The 19,232-nt window shown below is 41.7% G+C and overlaps 1 protein-coding gene across 2 annotated transcripts in view; it reads left to right on the top strand.

The window, feature by feature from the left end:
* Positions 1–10,687, top strand: part of IPO7 (importin 7) — a 289,402-nt gene extending 278,715 nt beyond the window's left edge. For both annotated transcript variants that reach the window (XM_050756102.1, XM_050756103.1), the window contains 5 exons: positions 904–1,124; positions 1,225–1,430; positions 3,662–3,868; positions 5,284–5,400; positions 8,544–10,687. In XM_050756102.1, the coding sequence (XP_050612059.1) occupies positions 904–1,124; positions 1,225–1,430; positions 3,662–3,868; positions 5,284–5,400; positions 8,544–8,641 (849 nt within the window). In that variant the 3' untranslated portion in view covers positions 8,642–10,687. The remainder of the gene's footprint in view (positions 1–903; positions 1,125–1,224; positions 1,431–3,661; positions 3,869–5,283; positions 5,401–8,543) is intronic.
* The last annotated feature ends 8,545 nt before the right edge of the window (positions 10,688–19,232 follow it).

The following is a 19,232-nucleotide window of genomic DNA, read 5'->3' as shown; positions in this document are numbered from 1 at the left end:
AAGATTTTTTGGATAGCTTTAGTAATTAAATTTCCATGGTCAGTTTTTTTTTTTTTTTTTTTTTTTTGAGACCTCTCGCTGTGTCGCCCAGGCTGGAGTGCAGTGGTGCAATCTCAGCTCACTGCAACCTCTGCCTCGGGTTCAAGCAGGTCTCTGCCTCAGCCTTCAGAGTAGCTGGGATTACAGGCGCCTGCCACCATGCCTGGCTAATTTTATATTTTTAGTAGAGATGGGGTTTTGCCATTTTGACCAGGCTAGTCTCAAACTCCTGACCTCAAGTGTTCTGCCTGCCCCAGACTCCCAAAGTGCTGGGATTACAGGCGTGAGCCACATCACGCGGCCCATGGTCAGTTTTAATAGGAACATTGTGAAGGCATGATTGATATTGTCGTGAGCTTTTTAAAATTTATTTATTTATTTTATATATATTTTTTGAGATGGATTCTCTCTCTGTCGCCCAGGCTGGAGTGCAGTGGCATGATCTTGGCTCACTGCAAGCTCCACTCCCCAGGTTCACGCATTCTCCTTCCTCAGCCTCCCAAGTAGCCGGGACTACAGTCGCCCACCACCGCGCCCAACTAATTTTTTGTATTTTCAGTAGAGATGGGGTTTCACCATATTAGCCAGGATGGTCTCCATCTCCTGACTTTGTGATCCGCCCGCCTTAGCCTCCCAAAGTAGTGGGATTACAGGCGCTCGGCCCGTCGTGAGCTTTTAATAGCTCCATGAAGACTACTAGGCTTTCTCTAAAATTAGATTTCTCAGTACAGTGCCTCAGCAATAAATATTGGTCATGTAATGCTACAATAGGGTTAATTGAGGCAACAAAGAAGTTAATATTTTTAGAATAGTTTGCATGCTATTAATTATAGTCTTAGAATATCTTTCTATCTTTTTTTGTAGTGCATTCCCTTATTCGTGGAAGCAGCCTTAGAAAGACTGACAAGAGAGGTTAAGACAAGTGAACTTCGAACTATGTGTCTGCAAGTTGCAATTGCAGCTTTGTATTATAATCCACACCTACTACTCAATACCTTAGAAAATCTTCGTTTCCCTAATAATGTTGAACCAGTTACAAATCATTTTATTACACAGTGGCTTAATGATGTTGACTGTTTCTTGGGGTAAGTGACACATATTGCAATTTTACTACATTTGCTTTGCGAGGAAGTCTGCTTATTTAAGAAAAGAAAACAGAATTTTTTCTTTTTTTTTTTTTTTAAGGCTTCATGACAGAAAGATGTGTGTTCTCGGACTCTGTGCTCTTATTGATATGGAACAGATACCTCAGGTTTTAAATCAGGTTTCTGGACAGATTTTGCCAGCTTTTATCCTTTTATTTAATGGATTGAAAAGAGCATATGCCTGCCATGCAGAACACGAGAATGACAGTGATGATGATGATGAAGCTGAAGATGATGATGAAACCGGTAAGGGATTTTCAGTGGAAGAAGACGAAACGTATCTACTCAGAAATATAACCGGACTGGGCCAGGCGCAGTGGCTCATGCCTGTAATCCCAGCATTTTGGGAGGCCGAGGCAGGTGGATTACAAGGTCAGGAGTTCGAGACCAGCCTGGCCAGTATGGTGAAACCCTGCCTCTACTAAAAATACAAAAATTAGCTGGGTGTAGTGGTGGGCACTTGTAGTCCCAGCTACTTGGGATTCTGAGGCAGGAGAATCACTTGAACCCATGAGGCAGAGGTTGCAGTGAGCCAAGATTGCATGCATCACTGCACTCCAGCCTGGGCAACAGAGCGAGACTCTGTCTCAGATTTAAAAAAAAAAAAAAAGAAAAAAAAAAAGAAACATCACTAGCCCTTCTCCCAAGTATGTATGTGGGATCATACCCAAATGCTTTCATTCACAGAAAAGACTTCCTATCTTCTAACTAGAGTGATGTAATCAGGAACTTCAGCTGTATCACCAACATTTAGAGCAGTTCAAATCATTATAGTATGCAATCAACAAAGATTTGTTAATTTTATACATTCTCAGCACTGTAGATACAAAGATGAATGAGATGTCATGTGGTTCTTCAAAAGTTTTCTACCCGACTGTGGGAAAGTATTACAAAGCCACATAATTCTGTATATAATAATAGAGTTCTCACAAAAGTGCTGAGTCCACTTAAGAGCGAGAGATTATAGCTCCCTTTTTTATAAAGTGACATGAGCCTTTTTTGTAAGTTTTTGTAAGGTGGCATGAGTCTGTAGTCCCAGCTACTTGGGACTCTGAGGTATCAGATTTGCTTGAGCCCAGGAGTTTGATTCCAGCCTGGGCAACATAGTGAAACCCCATTTCTTTTTGTTTTGTTTTGTTTTGTTTTTGAGACAGAGTTTTGCTCCTGTTGCCCAGGCTGGAGTGCAATGGCACGATCTTGGCTCACTGCAACCTCTGCCTCCTGGGTTCAAGCGATTCTCCTGCCTCAGCCCCCCAAATACCTGGGATTATAGGTGCGTGCTGCCATGCCAGTCTTATTTTTGTATTTTTAGTAGAGACGGGATTTCACTATGTTGCCCAGGCTGGTCTCGAACTCCTGGCCTCAGATGATTCACCCTCCTGGGCCTCCCAAAGTGCTGGGATTATAGGCGTGAGCCACTGCACCCTGCCGTGAAACCCCATTTCTTTTTTTTTTTTTTTTTTTTTTTGAGATGGAGTCTCGCTCTGTCACCCAGGCTGGAGTGCAGTGGCCGGATCTCAGCTCACTGCAAGCTCCGCCTCCAGGCTTTATGCCATTCTCCTGCCTCAGCCTCCCGAGTAGCTGGGACTACAGGCGCCCGCCACCTTGCCCGGCTAGTTTTTTGTATTTTTAGTAGAGACGGGGTTTCACCGTGTTAGCCAGGATGGTCTCGATCTCCTGACCTCGTGATCTGCCCGTCTCGGCCTCCCAAAGTGCTGGGATTACAGGCTTGAGCCACCGCGCCCGGCCGAAACCCCATTTCTTAAAAAAAGTTGTGGGGATTACATGAGGGAATCCTTGACACTTAACATAGGGCTTAGCAGATGGCACTGAATTAACAGTATTAACAAAGGTACACACATTATTATATTTACTATTACAATATTTATGGGGTTTTCATTTTATTTTTAAGCTACTAAGGATTTATGGTCTTAATGTTGACTAAATTTATTGGAGACATCCATCCTATCGTATATTAATTCTAAAACCTAAGCATACCTATTTTACGAGTATGTTTTAAGAGAGAGATTATCACTCTATGTTAATTAAATGTTGATAAATACATTTTATCTATAAGATGGTACACTATCAGTGTATAAATTGATAAAATATTAAGATAAATTATTGTAAGGGTTTCAACATAAGCTATTGCCATTTTTGTCTTTTATCATTTACTAAGCCTTTTAAAAACATCTTATAAAAGGTTTGGTGGGTGTAACGGTAGTGTGTTCATAATATGCAGTCCTTTTTCAGATGTCTAGTATCAAGAATACATTAAATCAAGGTTGGTTTTCTTGGACTCCTATGGGAATTTTCATTTCTGTTCATTGTTGAACATGTATTTAAACCCCAATTCCTGGAGCTTTCTCTTGTCAGTTGTGACTTGTAATTTACTGACAGTGATTGAGATGATTGTCAATTTGCTGAGTAACAAAAGATCTCATTGTTATGAAAGTACTTATATTATGACTTGGCAGAGGAACTGGGGAGTGATGAAGATGATATTGATGAAGATGGGCAAGAATATTTGGAGATTCTGGCTAAGCAGGCTGGTGAGGATGGAGATGATGAAGATTGGGAAGAAGATGATGCTGAAGAGACTGCTCTGGAAGGCTATTCCACAATCATTGATGATGAAGATAACCCTGTTGATGAGTATCAGATATTTAAAGCTATCTTTCAAAGTTAGTCAACTTATTACATGTGGATCCATTTCACTGAACAAATCTGTTGTAGTTTCTGCCCTTTAAAGGAAGAGTTTGGAGGATGTCAAACCCAGACTAGAAAAGGCTTGTAAGGCAAAGTAACCAAAATTATTTCTAAGGTTGCCATAGTTTCTGAGTATTCTTTATTCATCCTGTTATTTTACATTTAGATTGTAATTTTGAAAGATTATAGGAAAATAATGTAGTTCAAAAAAGTATACAGTGACAGTGCCTCTTTGCTACTTCTGATTCCCAGTCTCCCAGCTTTCCTCAGAAGCAACCACTCTTACATGTATACCTGTTTGTTGTATGTTATTATTTGTGTGTATCTTTTTTCCCTGCCCAAACCTATACTTACCTGTTAGAGTATATTAACATTTATGGCATCTGATCTTATAATTCTTTTTTTCCTATATTCTATGATATGTTAACTAATAATATAATCTATTATTACTAAATTAACACCTTGGGCATGATCAAATTTTTAGCTTTAAACAACTTACTTAACCTTGAGGTTTTTGAATTGTATATGCCTAGGATTCTGGAGCCATATACACTGTTAAATATTCCAGGAAAAGTCCACTATTCCTGTAATGTGTCAGTGTATGTGGCTTCAGAATACTAGGTTCTAGTTGCTTTTTATCATCATTTACTTGGATTTCAACAAGGCATAGCATCTATGTTTTACCATCCACGTTAAGAAATTAAATTTCCCCTGTATTTGAAACATCCTTTCCTCTCAGAGTTAATTGCTGTTATAAATCATTTCCTATGCATCGGGAACTGATGAATATATTCTTTGATATAATACATTATCTGATAACCAAGGATTTGAGTCTTCTAAGCCCATGACAAGGCAGTTTTGATGCAAGGTTGCAGAAGCACAAAGTGCTGGTTTCTGAGCCACATGGCAATAAGAACTGATTGAGGTGCCTAACTTGTGTCTGTGTCTTGTACTTTGTAGACAAACACCACATATTATTCGCTAAAGGATGGTTCCTAACACAGGGCCCATGTACCAGAGTAGCCTTGATGATTTTCAAGTTGTTTTAGCTCTGAATCTTTTAAGATGGTTGGGTTAGCTTTATTCCTGAAGTCTCCCTAGTTTGTTACTTAACTATATAAGAACTAGTTAGGCTCTGAATCCTTATTTGCTAGAGAGATGGATCGTAAGAATGATTAGAGTTTTTGGAGGCATAAAGATAAGCTGTAATTAATTTTTATTCCTATATCTATTGTTTCACAAATACAGTAATTTTAAAAATTATTGGGAGAATATAAAATAGATCAGAATTTCAGTATTGGCTCGGGATGGAGTAGGAGGAGTAGAATAGAACAGAGCTACCAAACCTCTCTTATTCATGTTGTTTTCCCTTGTTTTTGTTTTTTGATAGCTATTCAAAATCGTAATCCTGTGTGGTATCAGGCACTGACTCACGGTCTTAATGAAGAACAAAGAAAACAGTTACAGGACATAGCAACTCTGGCTGATCAAAGAAGAGCAGCCCATGGTATGTTAATTAACCGTAACTTCTCTTTAATTAGTGACTTTTATAGCTTTAAAATTTTACAGGTTTTAAATTTTATATCATTTAAGATGATATAAAAGGTATAGTTGTTGCAGGTGATAGGAATTTAATCTAAGGGATTTAATACAGGATAACTGATAACTTAATTTTGGCTTTGGCTACAGTTTGCCTTTTTTTTTTTTTTTTTTTTTTTTTTTTAAGATGGCACTTTGCTCTATCGCAGGCTGGAGTGCAGTGTCAGCTCACTGCAACCTCCGCCTCCTGGGTTCATGCCATTCTCCTGCCTCAGCCTCCCAAGTAGCTGGGACTACAGGCACCTGCCACTACACCCAGCTAATTTTTTGTATTTTTAGTAGAGACGGGGTTTTGCTGTGTTAGCTATATGATACTGATCCCCTGACCTTGTGATCCGCCTGCCTTGGCCTCCCAAAGTGCTGAGATTACAGGTGTGAGCCACCACGCCCAGCCCCAGTTTGCTTATTTTTAAGTATAGTTGGGCCAGGCGTGGTGGCTCATGCCTGTAATTCCAGCACTTTGGGAGGCCACAGTGGGTGGACTGCCTGAGCTCAGGAGTTTGAGACCAGGCTGGGCAACATGACAAAACTCTGTCTCTACTAAAATACAAAAAATTCGCCGGGCATGGTGGCACATGCCTATATTCCCAGCTACTCAGGAGGCTGAGGCAGGAGAATTGCTTGAACCTAGGAGGCAGAGGTTGCAGTGAGTTGAGATTGCACCACTGTACTCCATTCTGGGCAACAGAGCGAGACTCCATCTCCAAAAAAACAAAAACAAAACTAGAGAACGCAGCCAGACGTGGTGGCGCATGCTTGTAATCCCAGCTACTTGGGAGGCTGGGGCAGGCAAGTCCTTGAATCCAGGAGGCAGAGATTGCAGTGAGCTGAGATCACACCATTGGACTCCAGCCTGGGTGACAAGAGCAAAACTCAGTCTCAAAAAAAAAAAAAAAAGTACTTTCAGTATGCAATAACTTTAGCTCATGGTGATGGTTAGATAATAGAAAATTCTGTTAAAAATGTAAACACCTAAGCTGAGCGCAGTGGCTGAAACCTGTAATCCCAGCACTTTGGGAGGCTGAGGTGGGTGGATCACCTGAGGTTGAGAGTTCAAGACTAGCCTGGCCAATGTGGAGAAACCCTGTCTCTACTGAAAATACAAAATTAGCCAGGCATGGTGGCACATGCCTGTAATCCCAGCTACTTGGGAGGCTGCGGCAGGAGGATCACTTGAACCCGGGAGGTGGAGGTTGCGGTGAGCCGAGATCACGCCATTGCACTCCAGCCTGGGCAACAAGAGGGAAACTCCATCTCAAAAAAAAAAAAAAAAAAAAAGTTGGCCGGGCGCGGTGGCTCAAGCCTGTAATCCCAGCACTTTGGGAGGCCGAGACGGGCGGATCACGAGGTCAGGAGATTGAGACCATCCTGGCTAACAAGGTGAAACCCTGTCTCTACTAAAAAAATACAAAAAACTAGCCGGGCATGGTGGCAGGCGTCTGTAGTCCCAGCTACTCGGGAGGCTAAGGCAGGAGAATGGCGTAAACCCTGGAGGCGGAGCTTGCAGTGAGCTGAGATCCGGCCACTGCACTCCACCCTGGGTGGCAGAGCGAGACTCCCTCTCAAAAAAAAAAAAAAGTAAATACTTGGCCAGGCATGGTGGCTCATGCCTGTAATACCAGCACTTTGGGAGGCCAAGGGAGGAGGGTCGCTTGAGTTTGGACATTGAAGTTCAGCCTGGGCAACATAGTGAGTCATCATCATCTCTACAAAAAATAAACAAAATTAGCCAGGCATGGTGGTGCATGCCTGTAGTCCCAGCTACTTGGGAGGCTGAGGCTGGAGGATCACTTGAACCTGGGAGGTGTAGGTTACAGTGAGCCATTATTGTGCCACTGTACTCTAGCCTAGGTGCCAGAGTGAGACCCCGTCTGCAAAAATGTAAAAACTTAGGAAGTTAAATAGCTCCCAGACATGTCTTTTCATCTTCAGATGTTTCTGTGTGGTGTGAAATTTTTAAAAGTACATTTTAGGCCAGGCGCAGTGGCTCATGCCTATAATCCCAGCACTTTGGGAGGCTGAGGCTGGCGGATCACTTGAGGTCAGGAGTTCGAGACAAGCCTGGCCAACATATAGTGAAACCCCATCTCTACTAAAAAACACAAAAATTAGCTGAACGTGGTGGCATGCACCTGTAGTCCCAGCTACTTGGGAAGCTGAGGCAGGAGAATCGCTCGAACCTGGGAGGCAGAGATTGCAGTGAGCCAACTTCGTGCCACTGCACTCCAGCCTGGGAGACAGAGCGAGACTCTGTCTCTAAAAAAATAAAAACAAAAATAAGAGTACATTTTAGGTTATACACCACTGTTAATGCACAACAATTATCTATAGACGTTATTTTTTTATAAATTAAAAAAATTATTTTGTTAATTTTTTTTTTTGAGACAGAGTTCACTCTGTCACCCAGGCTGGAGTGCAGTGGTGCAATCTCAGCTCACTGCCACCTCCATCTCCCGATTTCAAGTGATTCTCGTGCCTCAGCTTTCTGAGTAGCTGAGATTACAGGTGCACACCACCACACCCAACTAATTTTTGTATTTTTAGTAGAGACGAGGTTTTACTATGTTGGCAAGGCTGGTCTCGAAAACTCCTGACTCCTGAGGTGGATGGATCACTCACTTGAGGTTAGGAGTTCTAGATCAACCTGGCCAACATGGTGAAACCCTGCCTCTACTAAAAATACAAAAAATTACCTGGGCGTGATGGCTTGCACCTGGGAGGTAGAGGTTAAAGTGAACCAAGATTGTGCCACTGCACTCCAGCCTGGGCAACAGAGCCAGACTTCGCCTCAAAAAAAAAAAAAAAAAAAAAAAAGATTTTTTTCTTAACAATGGGAAATGAAAATTGGCTAAGAAGTCTACAGCATACAATAAAAGAGATTTTATTCTCTACATAATGCATGCTCCCTTGCCCCTATACATTGGAGAAAACATGAACTTTGGAACTTCCTGGCCACTTACGATGGTTAAGCTACTGGCTTGTTTAATGTTTTGTCAGTTTCTCCCCAAGTTAGTAGATGATTGAATGCCCTATTAAAATTTTGTTTTCTAGAATCCAAAATGATTGAGAAGCATGGAGGATACAAATTCAGTGCTCCAGTTGTGCCAAGTTCTTTCAATTTTGGAGGCCCAGCACCAGGGATGAATTGAGTTATCTCTTTCTTTCCTGCTGTGTGATTGTAGTGAAGAGCTTGTGTTCCTCCTAGTAGTGGTTCCAGAACTGGTTCATGTTATCTATTCTAAACTAACGATCAATAGATGGACAAAAGAAACAACAACCCCAGGAGATGGGACCTGATCATGCAACCTGGCACTGGAAAAGAAATCAGCAGGATTTTGGGGGTGGGGGGGTTGGGAGGTACCTTAGGGGGTGTATTTTTTGAAGAAAGTAAGATCCTGACTCTGAAGCTTCAAAGTGACACTGTGGAAATCTGAAACAAGAGGGGATGTCATGAAGGCAGCTTTTCTTTTTCTGAGGAAAAAATAGGCATGGGCTACAGGACTATTTAAAATGTCTCATTTACAGTATAAAACTCAAAGGTAGATGTAATTTTTACACCTATGAGTATTTGTCCAATTTCTGTCTCTTCCTCACCATTGGGTATCTATTCTTTATATGTAAATAAGATAAGGTCATCTGATAGCCTTATTCAGTCTTCAGCATTTTCATTCATCATTGTTCCTATGTAGATTATTGGACATTTATTGTAGCACTACATAACTGATTATAAAAATCTGTAAATGAATTAGCACTTTCATATTGAAACAAGCCTGCTAGCCTATGTATAAAATAGCAAAATGTTTGCTGTTTATAAAAAGATGTAATGGGGTGGGGGGTAGGGGTAATTTCAAGTTATTAATTTAAAAATGAACTAGCAATTTTGTACCTGGTGACTTTGTGGTGCACTCACCTCTGATAGTGACTTGAATTCGGTATGTAAAAAGGGTTAATGGTATTTCATTGCTGCTAAAAATGACAACTCCCTCTGTGTCCTGTTTTTCTTAAAGCTGTCAGTGTACAAGTGGGTATTTGAATACCAGACCTTACTGTAAAAAATAAGAAAGGTGGTATCTAGAGCATGTAAATTGGATATAAAGTTCTTCTCTTAAAGAGTTGATCTAAGAGTATGGCTAAACATCTATATATGCAATCTATTAAAATAACTTAATTCGGCTATTATGTCTTGATTTGATTGCAGTTTTTTCCTAATTATAACAAATTTTTCCTCATTGGCCTGTTTTTAATCCTGTGCCTAGAAAGAGTACAAAATGCGCACTTGAAAAAATTGATATTTAACACTTACCCACTCCCCCTTCCCCAACTCTTCTACCCCTCTTGTTGATTGTGGTATCTGATCTTGACTAGATAGGCTGAAGGCACATGGTTCCCTCCAAAAACCACTATTGATACCACTGCAAAAACAAGCCAGCAAAAAGATAGTGTAGAGAGGTTGGCTTGCTTCCCTCTCTTCCTAACTGCATGTTGAAAAATAAGCCGTTATTGATCTTAAACATCTGTCAGATGAGTCATACATTGGGTTATTTTTTATATACATGTATACACAGAATATTTCAAATTGAAAGCAACATCTTAATGGATTCAAAACTATTACAAGCTGTTGTCTAAAACAGATGATAAAAAAATTTATAACTGTAAAAACAAATGCACATATTGATATTTAAAATGCATAATTAAGAAAACCCATTGGTGTTGTGTTTTTCTTGTATACCAATAATTAAGCCATTACTGTTGGCACTGTTTGGTTTTCTATTTTAACACTGAAGGAGTGAAAGTATTTCCTATATTTATGAATTTACTACTAAAATCTTGGCAAAAAAAAGAAAAAAATTGTCTAAAATGTGTGGGTGAAAACTGTTAATCAAGTGTGTTTCTACTCCCCCACCGCCGCCCCCTGAAAGTTGGACACCAACTGTATACCCTAGGTTGCTTAAAGGGATTTCACTATTATATAAAGTCAATAAAAATGAAGTAGTTGTATATATGCAACATTGTGTACAGAGGGGAAATAATGAATAGTATTAAAGAAACATTCTCGTCTTCCTTTACCTTTAATCCCCTAATACCTAGTCTACTTTTTAAATTTTCAGACTTCACTGCTTTTTGAATTCATAATTCTAATTTTCACATTATTGTTAATGGAAAATCATATCTAATAAAGGTTTTAGTTATTCCCATGCACAGTATGAAAATTCTCGTTTGCTGAGGTTTTGTTTCCAGAAAATGTATTTGAGAACATGTTTTATTGTCTCCTGTGTCATATAATCCAAACTAATCTCCATTTACAGACTTCAACTTGAAATTGGACCTTATTAAGCTATTTAAATAGTGTTCAAATGATGATAGTTTCTAATGCATCAAATATATACCTCAGTTTTCATGATTTCCTTTAACATTATAGTTTGGTATAGATCAAGAATCTCAACATGTATCAGTTTCTAGATGAGGCTGCAGAATATTTGGAAAATTTTTTGAATGTATTTACAATATTATCTTGTAATTAGCTGCATAGGGACTTGTCTTTTTTTCTTTTTATATACAGCTTTTCCTAGTTTTATTACCCTATAATTTTTTTTTTAGTTGTAGAAGTTAATTCTGATTTTGTGTGGATTTCAGTATTTGTCTGTTAATGGCAGATATTAGCATAAATCACTTTTGTAAATGTAAGCTATCTTTTTTTTTTTTCTTGAAAAAGGCTTTCTGTTTATCAGTATTAAATAAATGAAGTTAATCTGTTTCTCAGCAGGTAATAAAATAGTGACACATTGTATTAAGATAGTGACTGCTGGCCGGGCGTGGTGGCTCACACCTGTAATCCCAGCACTTTGGGAGGCCGAGGCGGGTGGATCACAAGGTCAGGAGATTGAGACCATCCTGGCTAACACGGTGAAACCCTGTCTCCACTGAAAATACAAAAAATTAGCTGGGCGTGGTGGTGGGCGCCTGTGGTCCCAGCTACTGACCCAAGCTGAGGCAGGAGAATGGCATGAACCCGGAAGCGGAGCTTGCAGTGAGCCGAGATCGTGCCACTGCACTCCAGCCTGGGAGACAGAGCGAGAATCTGTCTCAAAAAAAAAAAGATAGTGACTGCTATACTCAACTCTGGAAGAGACTAGAGTATAGAGCATGAGTGGCAAAACCACAGCCCTTGGCCCATATGCTGCTATTCAGTCCCAGATGTAGCCCCTGAAGCAAGCATAAAGAAAAATGATTTAAAAATTGAATTAATATGGAAAATTTAAAAAATGAGTTACATTAATATGACTAAATCATGTATTTGGCAAAGATCTAACACAATGTCTTAAGTATAATAGGTAGTCTCTAAAATAAATGACAAAGTTAAAACATCAGTTATAAAACTGTCAGTTCTGTTCTTTGTAATTTAAAATTTGGTAAAGATTTTCTGTGACCATTTATCAGTGCCTACCGAATTCTGGCTTTTATCTTTGGTGAGTTGGCCATTCTTGCAATAGCCGCTTCACACTTTGTCTCATGGTAAACAAAGGTTACCTGGAAAGTGCTCTTGGAAATAGTACTGTCATCTCTCATTTGGGGGAATTACCTAAATCAGACTTCCAAATTAGAGAAGGCTAGGCTAATAGATTCTTTAACATAAACAGTTACATTTTAAGTTGACCTGGCAATCCAAAAACTAGCATTAGCAGAAGCAGTATGTTTCTCCAAAGGTCTTCTAGACCCAGGCTGTAACTCAGCTAACTAAAGTTATCCAGTACTGTTCTAGGCCCTTCATCCTTTATATGTAGTATTACTACTGAATAAAAACAAGCAATGGGGACAGATATATCCCTTTCGTTTAGGAACCAATACAGCAAGCTATACTCATTGTTGCCCCTTATATAAAGGGTCAAAACATATTCTTATGACCATGCATATCAAAAGAAGCTGGACAATGTGGTTCTTAAAAAGGAGAGTTAGGCAAAATCTTTGGTTTTAGCACCATAGGAGAAATAAATATCAAGTTTTTGCGTATGTATGTGTCTGTATGTGTGAGGTAGTCATCCCCCCTCCAGGTGTTTTTAAGGCACAGGTGAGAATTCACCTTTATATATTTATAGATGCTGGGCCAGGCACGGTGGCTTATGCCTGCAATCTAAGTACTTTGGAAGGCAAAGGTGGGAGGATCGCTTGAGCCCAGGAGTTCAGGACTAGCCTAGGCAATACAGCAAGACCCTGTCTTAATAGGCTGGGCATGGTCGATGACTCATGCCTGTAATCCCAGCACTTTGGGAGGCTGAGGTGGACGGATTACCTGAGGCCAGGAGTTCAAGACCAGCCTGGCCAACGTGGTGAAACCCTGTCTCTACTAAAAATACAAAAATTAGCCAGGTGTGGTGGCACGTGCCTGTAATCCCAGCTACTCGGGAGACTGAGGCAGTAGAATTGCTTCACCCTGGGAGATGGAGGTTGCAGTAAGCCAAGATCGCACCACTGCAGTCCAGCCTGGGCGACAGAGTAAGACCCATCTCAGAAAAAAATAATGATAATAATAGATTCTGCTTTCATATATAAGTTGGAATTTGTCGATTACATACAATATTTGAGCTCTATAACTACCAGAGCCTCTTTTTTTTTTTTTTTTGGAGTCTCGCTCTTGATACCCAGGCGGGAGTGCAATGGCATGATCTCAGCTCACCTCAACCTCTGCCTCCTGGGTTCAAGAGACTCTCCTGCCTCAGCCTCCCCAGTGGCTGGGATTACAGACATGTGCCACCATGCCCAGCTAATTTTTGTATTTTTAGTAGAGATGGGGTTTCTCCATGTTGGTCAGGCTGGTCTCAAACTCCCAACCTCAGGTGATCCGCCCGCCTCAGCCTCCCAAAATGTTGGGATTACAGGCGTGTCCCACCGCGCCCAGTCTACCACAGCATTTAAGGTTTCTTTCTGAATCTTTTCTTTAAATAAACCCAAGAAACTAGAAAAAGTAACTTCCTTAACCTGATAAAAGGCATCTAACAAAACTATAAAGCTAATAGACTTAATAGTGAAAGACAAAATGCCAAAGATGAAAACAAGGATGCTCCCTTCTGCCACTTCTATTCAACATGGTACAGGAAGTCCTAGTCAGGGAAATTAGGAAAGAAGAAATAGAAGACATGCAGATTGGAAAGGAAATTAAAACTATACATCAAAACATGAAGGTCTCTTCACATTACACATAAAAATTAAGTAGATTAAAGGTCTAAATATAAGACCTCAAACTATAAAATTAGGAGAAAAACAGGAATAGGCCTGGGCATGGTGGCTCACGTCTGTAATCCTAGCACTTTCGAAGGTGGGTGGATTCCTTGAGCCGAGGAGTATGTGGCCAGCCTGGGCAACATGGCAAAACCCTATCTCTACAAATAAACACAAAAATTAGCCAGGCATGGTGGCACACAACTGTAATCCCAGCTACTCGGGAGGCTGAGGTGGGAGGATCACCTGAGCGCAGGGAGATTGAGGCTGCAGTGAGCTGTGATCACACCATTGCACTCCAGCCTGGGTGACAGAGTGAGACGCTTGTCTCAAAAAAAAACATAGGCATAAATTTTCATGACTTTGGATAAGGGACTGGGTTCTTAATACAACACAACACAAGCAAAGAAAAAATCAAATTGGACTTCATCATAGTTACAAATTTTGTGCTTCAAGGACACTTTTTTTTTTTTTTACACGGAGTCTCGTCTCGCTCTTGCCAGCCTGGAGTACAGTGGCGCAATCACGGCTCACTGCAGCCTCTGCCTCCCGAGTTCAAGCAATTCTCCTGCCTCAGCCTCCAGAGTAGCTGGAACTAGGAACTACAGGCCAATTTTTTTTTTTTTTTTTTTTTTGAGACAGAGTTTTACTCTTGTTGCCCAGGCTGGAGTGCAATGGCACAATCTCAGCTCACTGCAACCTCCACCTCCCAGGTTCAAAGGATTCTCTCAGCCTCCCGAGTAGCTGGGATTACAGGCATGCGCCACCACACCTGGGTAATTTTGTATTTTTAGTAGAGATGGGGTTTCTGCATGTTGGTCAGGGTGGTCTTGAACTCCCGACCTCAAGTGATCCTGCCGCCTCGGCCTCCCAAAGTGCTGGGATTAAAGGTATGAGCCACTGTGCCCAGCCTTAATTTTTGTATTTTTAGTAGCGATGGGGTTTCACCATGTTGGCCAGGATAGTGTCAATCTCCTGACCTCATGATCCACCAGCCTGGGCCTCCCACAGTGCTGGGATTACAAGTGTGAGCCACTGCGCCTGGCTTTTTTTTTTTTTTTTCCTGAGACAGAGTTTCACTCTGCTGCCCAAGCTCAGATGCAATGGTGCAATCTCGGCTTACTGCAGCCTTTGCCTCCTGGGTTCAAGCAATTCTCTTGCCTCAGCCTCCCAAATAGCTGGAACTACAGGCACCCACAACCAAGCCCAGCTAACTTTTTTTTTTTTTTTTTTTTTTTTTTAAGACGGAGTTTCACTCTGTCGCCCAGGCTGGAGTGCAATGGCATGATCTCGGCTCACTGCAACCTCCGCCTCCGAGGTTCAAGTGATTCTCCTGCCGCAGCCTCCAGAGTAGCTGGGATTACAGGGGCCCACCACTATGCCCAGCTAATTTTTATATTTTTATTAGAGATGGGGTTTTGCCATGTTGACCAGGGTGGTCTCGAACTCCTGACTTCAGGCGATCTCCCCACCTCGACCTCCCAAAGTGCTGGGATTACAGGTGTGAGCCACTATGCCTGGCCAATTTTTTTGTATTTTTAACAGAGATGGGGGTTTAGCCATGTTGACCTGGCTGGTCTTGAACTCCTGACCTCAGGTGATCCACCTGCCTCAGCCTCCCAAAGTGCTGGGATTACAGGCTTGAGCCACTGTGCCCAAAAGACACTTTCAAGAAAGTGAAGACAAGCCAGAGAAAGGGAGAAAATGTTTGCAAAGTATATAACTGAATATATATATATATATATATATAGACATCATCAGTCATTAGGAAACTGCAAATCAGAAACAATGAGATGCCACTTCACACCTACTAGTGTGACTATAATAAAGAAAAGATGAGCTGGGCACAGTGGCTCACGCCTGTTATCCCAGCACTTCCCCAAGCCCAGGCAGGTGGATCACTTGAGGTCAAGAGTTTGAGACCACCCTGGCCAACATAGTGAAACCTGTCTCTACTAAAAACACAAAAAAAGTTAGCCGAGCCTGGTGCTACCAGCCTGTAATCCCGGTACACGGGAGGCTGAGGCAGGTGAATCACTTGAAGCCGAGATCACGCCACTGCACTTCAGCCTGGGCGACAGTGTGAGACTCCATCCAAAAAAAAAAAAAAGATGGACAACTGGAAGTATTGGTAAGAGTATGGAGAAATTCGCCTGTAATCGCAGCACTTTGGGAGGCCGCGGTAGGCGAATCACGAGGTCAAGAGATAGAGAACATCCTGGCTAACACGGTGTAAACGTCTCTACTAAAATTACAAAAAATTAGCCGGGCGTGGTGGCGGGCGCCTGTAGTCCCAGCTATTCCGGAGGCTCAGGCAGGAGAATGGCGTGAACTCGGGAGGCGGAGCTTGCAGTGAGCCGACATCGCGCCACTGCACTCTGGCCTGGGCGACAGAGCAAGACTCCGTCTCAAAAAAAAAAAAAAAAAAAAAGGAGAAATTGAAACCCTCATACATGGCTGATGGGATGTAAAATGCTTATTTGCTGTGGAAGTTTGGCAGTTTCTCAAAAGGTTGAAAATACTGTTTTGTGAGGCCGGGCAGGGTGGCTCACGCCTGCATTCCCAGCACTTTGGGAGGCCCAGACGGGCGGATCACGAGGTCAGGAAATCGAGACCATCCTGACTAACATGGTGAAACCTCGACTCTACTAAAAATACAAAAAATTAGCAGGGCGTTGTGGCGTGCACCTGTAGTCCCAGCTACTCGGGAGGCTGAGGAGAGAGAATGGCGTGAACCCGGGAGGTGGAGCTTGCAGTGAGCCGAGATCACCCCACTGCACTCCAGCCTGGGTGACAGAGCAAGACTACGTCTCAAAAGAAAAAAAAAAAGAAAAGATTGTTTTATGTAGACATGACCCAGCAATTCCACTCCTAGGTATATATACCAAAAGAAATGAAACACAAGGTCTGCAAAAAAAAACTTGCACACAAATGTTCATAGTAGTGTTATTGATAATAGCCAAAAGGTGGAAATAACCCAAATATCTATCAATTGATAAACAAATCGGGCATATACACAACCAAATACCTGGCAATAAAAAGGAATTAAGTACTGTTAACACCCTACAACCTGGATGAGGCTTGAAAACATTGTGCTAAATGAAGTCAGACAAAAAAGGTTCCATTAATATGTAATGCCCAGAACAGGCAAGTCCAAAAGAGCAGAAAGTTAGAGTCATGGTTGCCAGGAGCTGGGGGAAAGAAGGAATGGAAGTGACTGCTAATGAGTATGGGGTTTCTTACAGGGGAAATAAAATATTTTGGATTAGATAGTGGTGTGTGCACAACCTTGTGGATATACTAGAAACTACTCAAGTGTATAAAATGGTGAATTTTATGACAAATTTATTGTATCAAAAAATAATTTTCACAGGTTTATTTTATTATTAATTTATTTATTTATTTTTATTTTTATTTTTTTTGAGACAGAGTCTCGCTCTGTCACCCAGGCTGGAGTGCAGTGGCGTGATCTCGGCTCACTGCAAGCTCCTCCCGGGTTCACATCATTCTCCTGCGTCAGCCTTCCGAGTAGCTGGGACTACAAGCGCCCACCACCACGCCTGGCTAATTTTTTTTTTTTAATTTTTAGTAAAGATGGGGTTTCACCATGTTAGCCAGGATGGTCTGGATCTCTTGACCCTGCTGCCCGCCTCGTCCTCCCAAAGTGGTGGGATTACAGGTGTAAGCCACCATGCCCAGCCTAATTTTTGTGCTTTTAGTAGAGATGGAGTTTTGCCATGTTAGCCTGGTTGGTCTTGAACTCCTGACCTCAGATGGTCCACCTGCCTCGGTCTCCCAAAGTGCTGGGATTACAGGCATGAGCCACTGTGCCTGGCCCAAACTGCAAACTTTTTAGTATATTTTTCATAGCTCTCATCAGAATCTGAAAGGAGTTGTTGAAGTACTTAGGTATGACTCTGAATCATAAAGTGGGAATGGTGGAGATGGGCTAACATTTAAGCACTTTAAAAGCATCTCTGTTATCATATATCCTCCTTATCATATTGTGTAATGGGTGGTTTTGCCTTACAGATGAGGCAACAGGTTCTGAGATAACTGACAAATCTACAGCCACAACTTCCAATGCAGAACAAGCCACTGGTTTGGATTTAAATTATTTTATGTTTAAAAAATCTACTCTCCACCCTTAGGGAAGTTTACTAAAATAATAAAGTAAGTACACGATAAAAACATTCAAATATATTAGAAATAACTTGGTAGGGCACGGTGGCTCATGCCTGTAATCCCAGCACTTTGTGAGGCCGAGGCGGGGGATCACAACCTCAGGAGTTCAAGACTAGCCTGATCAACATGGTGAAACCCATCTCCACTAAAAAATACAAAAATTAGCCAGGCACAGTAGCACGCGCCTGTAATCCCAGCTACTCGGCAGGCTGCGGCAGGAGAATCGCTTGAACCCGGGAAGTGGAGGTTGCAGTGAGCCGAGATCGAGCCATTGTGCTCCAGCCTGGGCAACAGAGAGACTCCGTCTCAAAAAAACAAACACTGAAAGAAAAAAACAAAAACAAAAACAAACAAACAAAATCTTAATGAAGTCATCTATAATCCCTTTTCCCAGAAATAATCGTTTGTTTGTTTTTTTTTGAGACAAAGTTTCGCTGTTGTTGCCCAGGTTGGAGCACAATGGCGCGATCTCGGCTCACTGCAACCTCCGCCTCCCGGGTTCAAGCGACTCTGCTGCCTCAGCCTCCCGAGTAGCTGGGATTACAGGCACCTGCTACCACGCCCCGCTAATTTTTGTATATTTAGTAGAGATGGGGTTTCACCATGTTGACCAGGCTGGTCATGAACTTCTGACCTCAGGTGATCTACCCTCCTTGGCCTCCCAAAATGCTGGGATTACAGGCGTGAACCACCGCACCCGGCCTTTTTTTTTTTTTAGATGGATTCTCAGTGTCACCCAGGCTGCAGTGCAGTGGTGCTATCTTGGCTCACTGCAACCTCCGCCTCCGAGGTTCAAGCCATTCTCCTGACTCAGCCTGCTGAGTAGCTGGGATTACAGGCGTCCTCCACCACGCCTGGCTAATTTTTGTACTTTTAGTAGAGACAGGGTTTCACCACGTTGATCACGCTGGTCTCAAACTCCCGACCTCGTGATCAGCCCGCCTCGGCTTCCCAAAGTGCTGGGATTACAGGTGTGAGCCACCGTATCCAGCCTGAAATAATTGCTTTTAAGCTTAACTCATCGTTTATCTTTTTTCTATATATATAGGAAATATATATCATATATAATTTCTATATATGTATAGTAAACATATATACTACTTTAATGCTTATAGCATTGTATAAATATGCCAAACCAACCAATTCTCCGGTAAGTTTTGAATTACTGAAAGAAGTGTTTTAGAAAATATGATCTTAAGAGTTTTTGAAGGGGGCTAGAAATAAGTTACCTCTTATTTAGGAAGTTGGGGAAATTATTTAATTTCTGTATTTAAGAGCCTGGACTAATACTGATTGACAGGGAAACATTTTCAAGCCATTAATTTGACCGCATGTAACATG

This window comes from Macaca thibetana, chromosome 14 (genome assembly GCF_024542745.1).
Source record: "Macaca thibetana thibetana isolate TM-01 chromosome 14, ASM2454274v1, whole genome shotgun sequence".
NCBI lineage: Eukaryota > Metazoa > Chordata > Mammalia > Primates > Cercopithecidae > Macaca > Macaca thibetana.
Note: the sequence above shows the minus strand (reverse complement) of the source record. Positions and strands in the feature narration are given on the sequence as shown.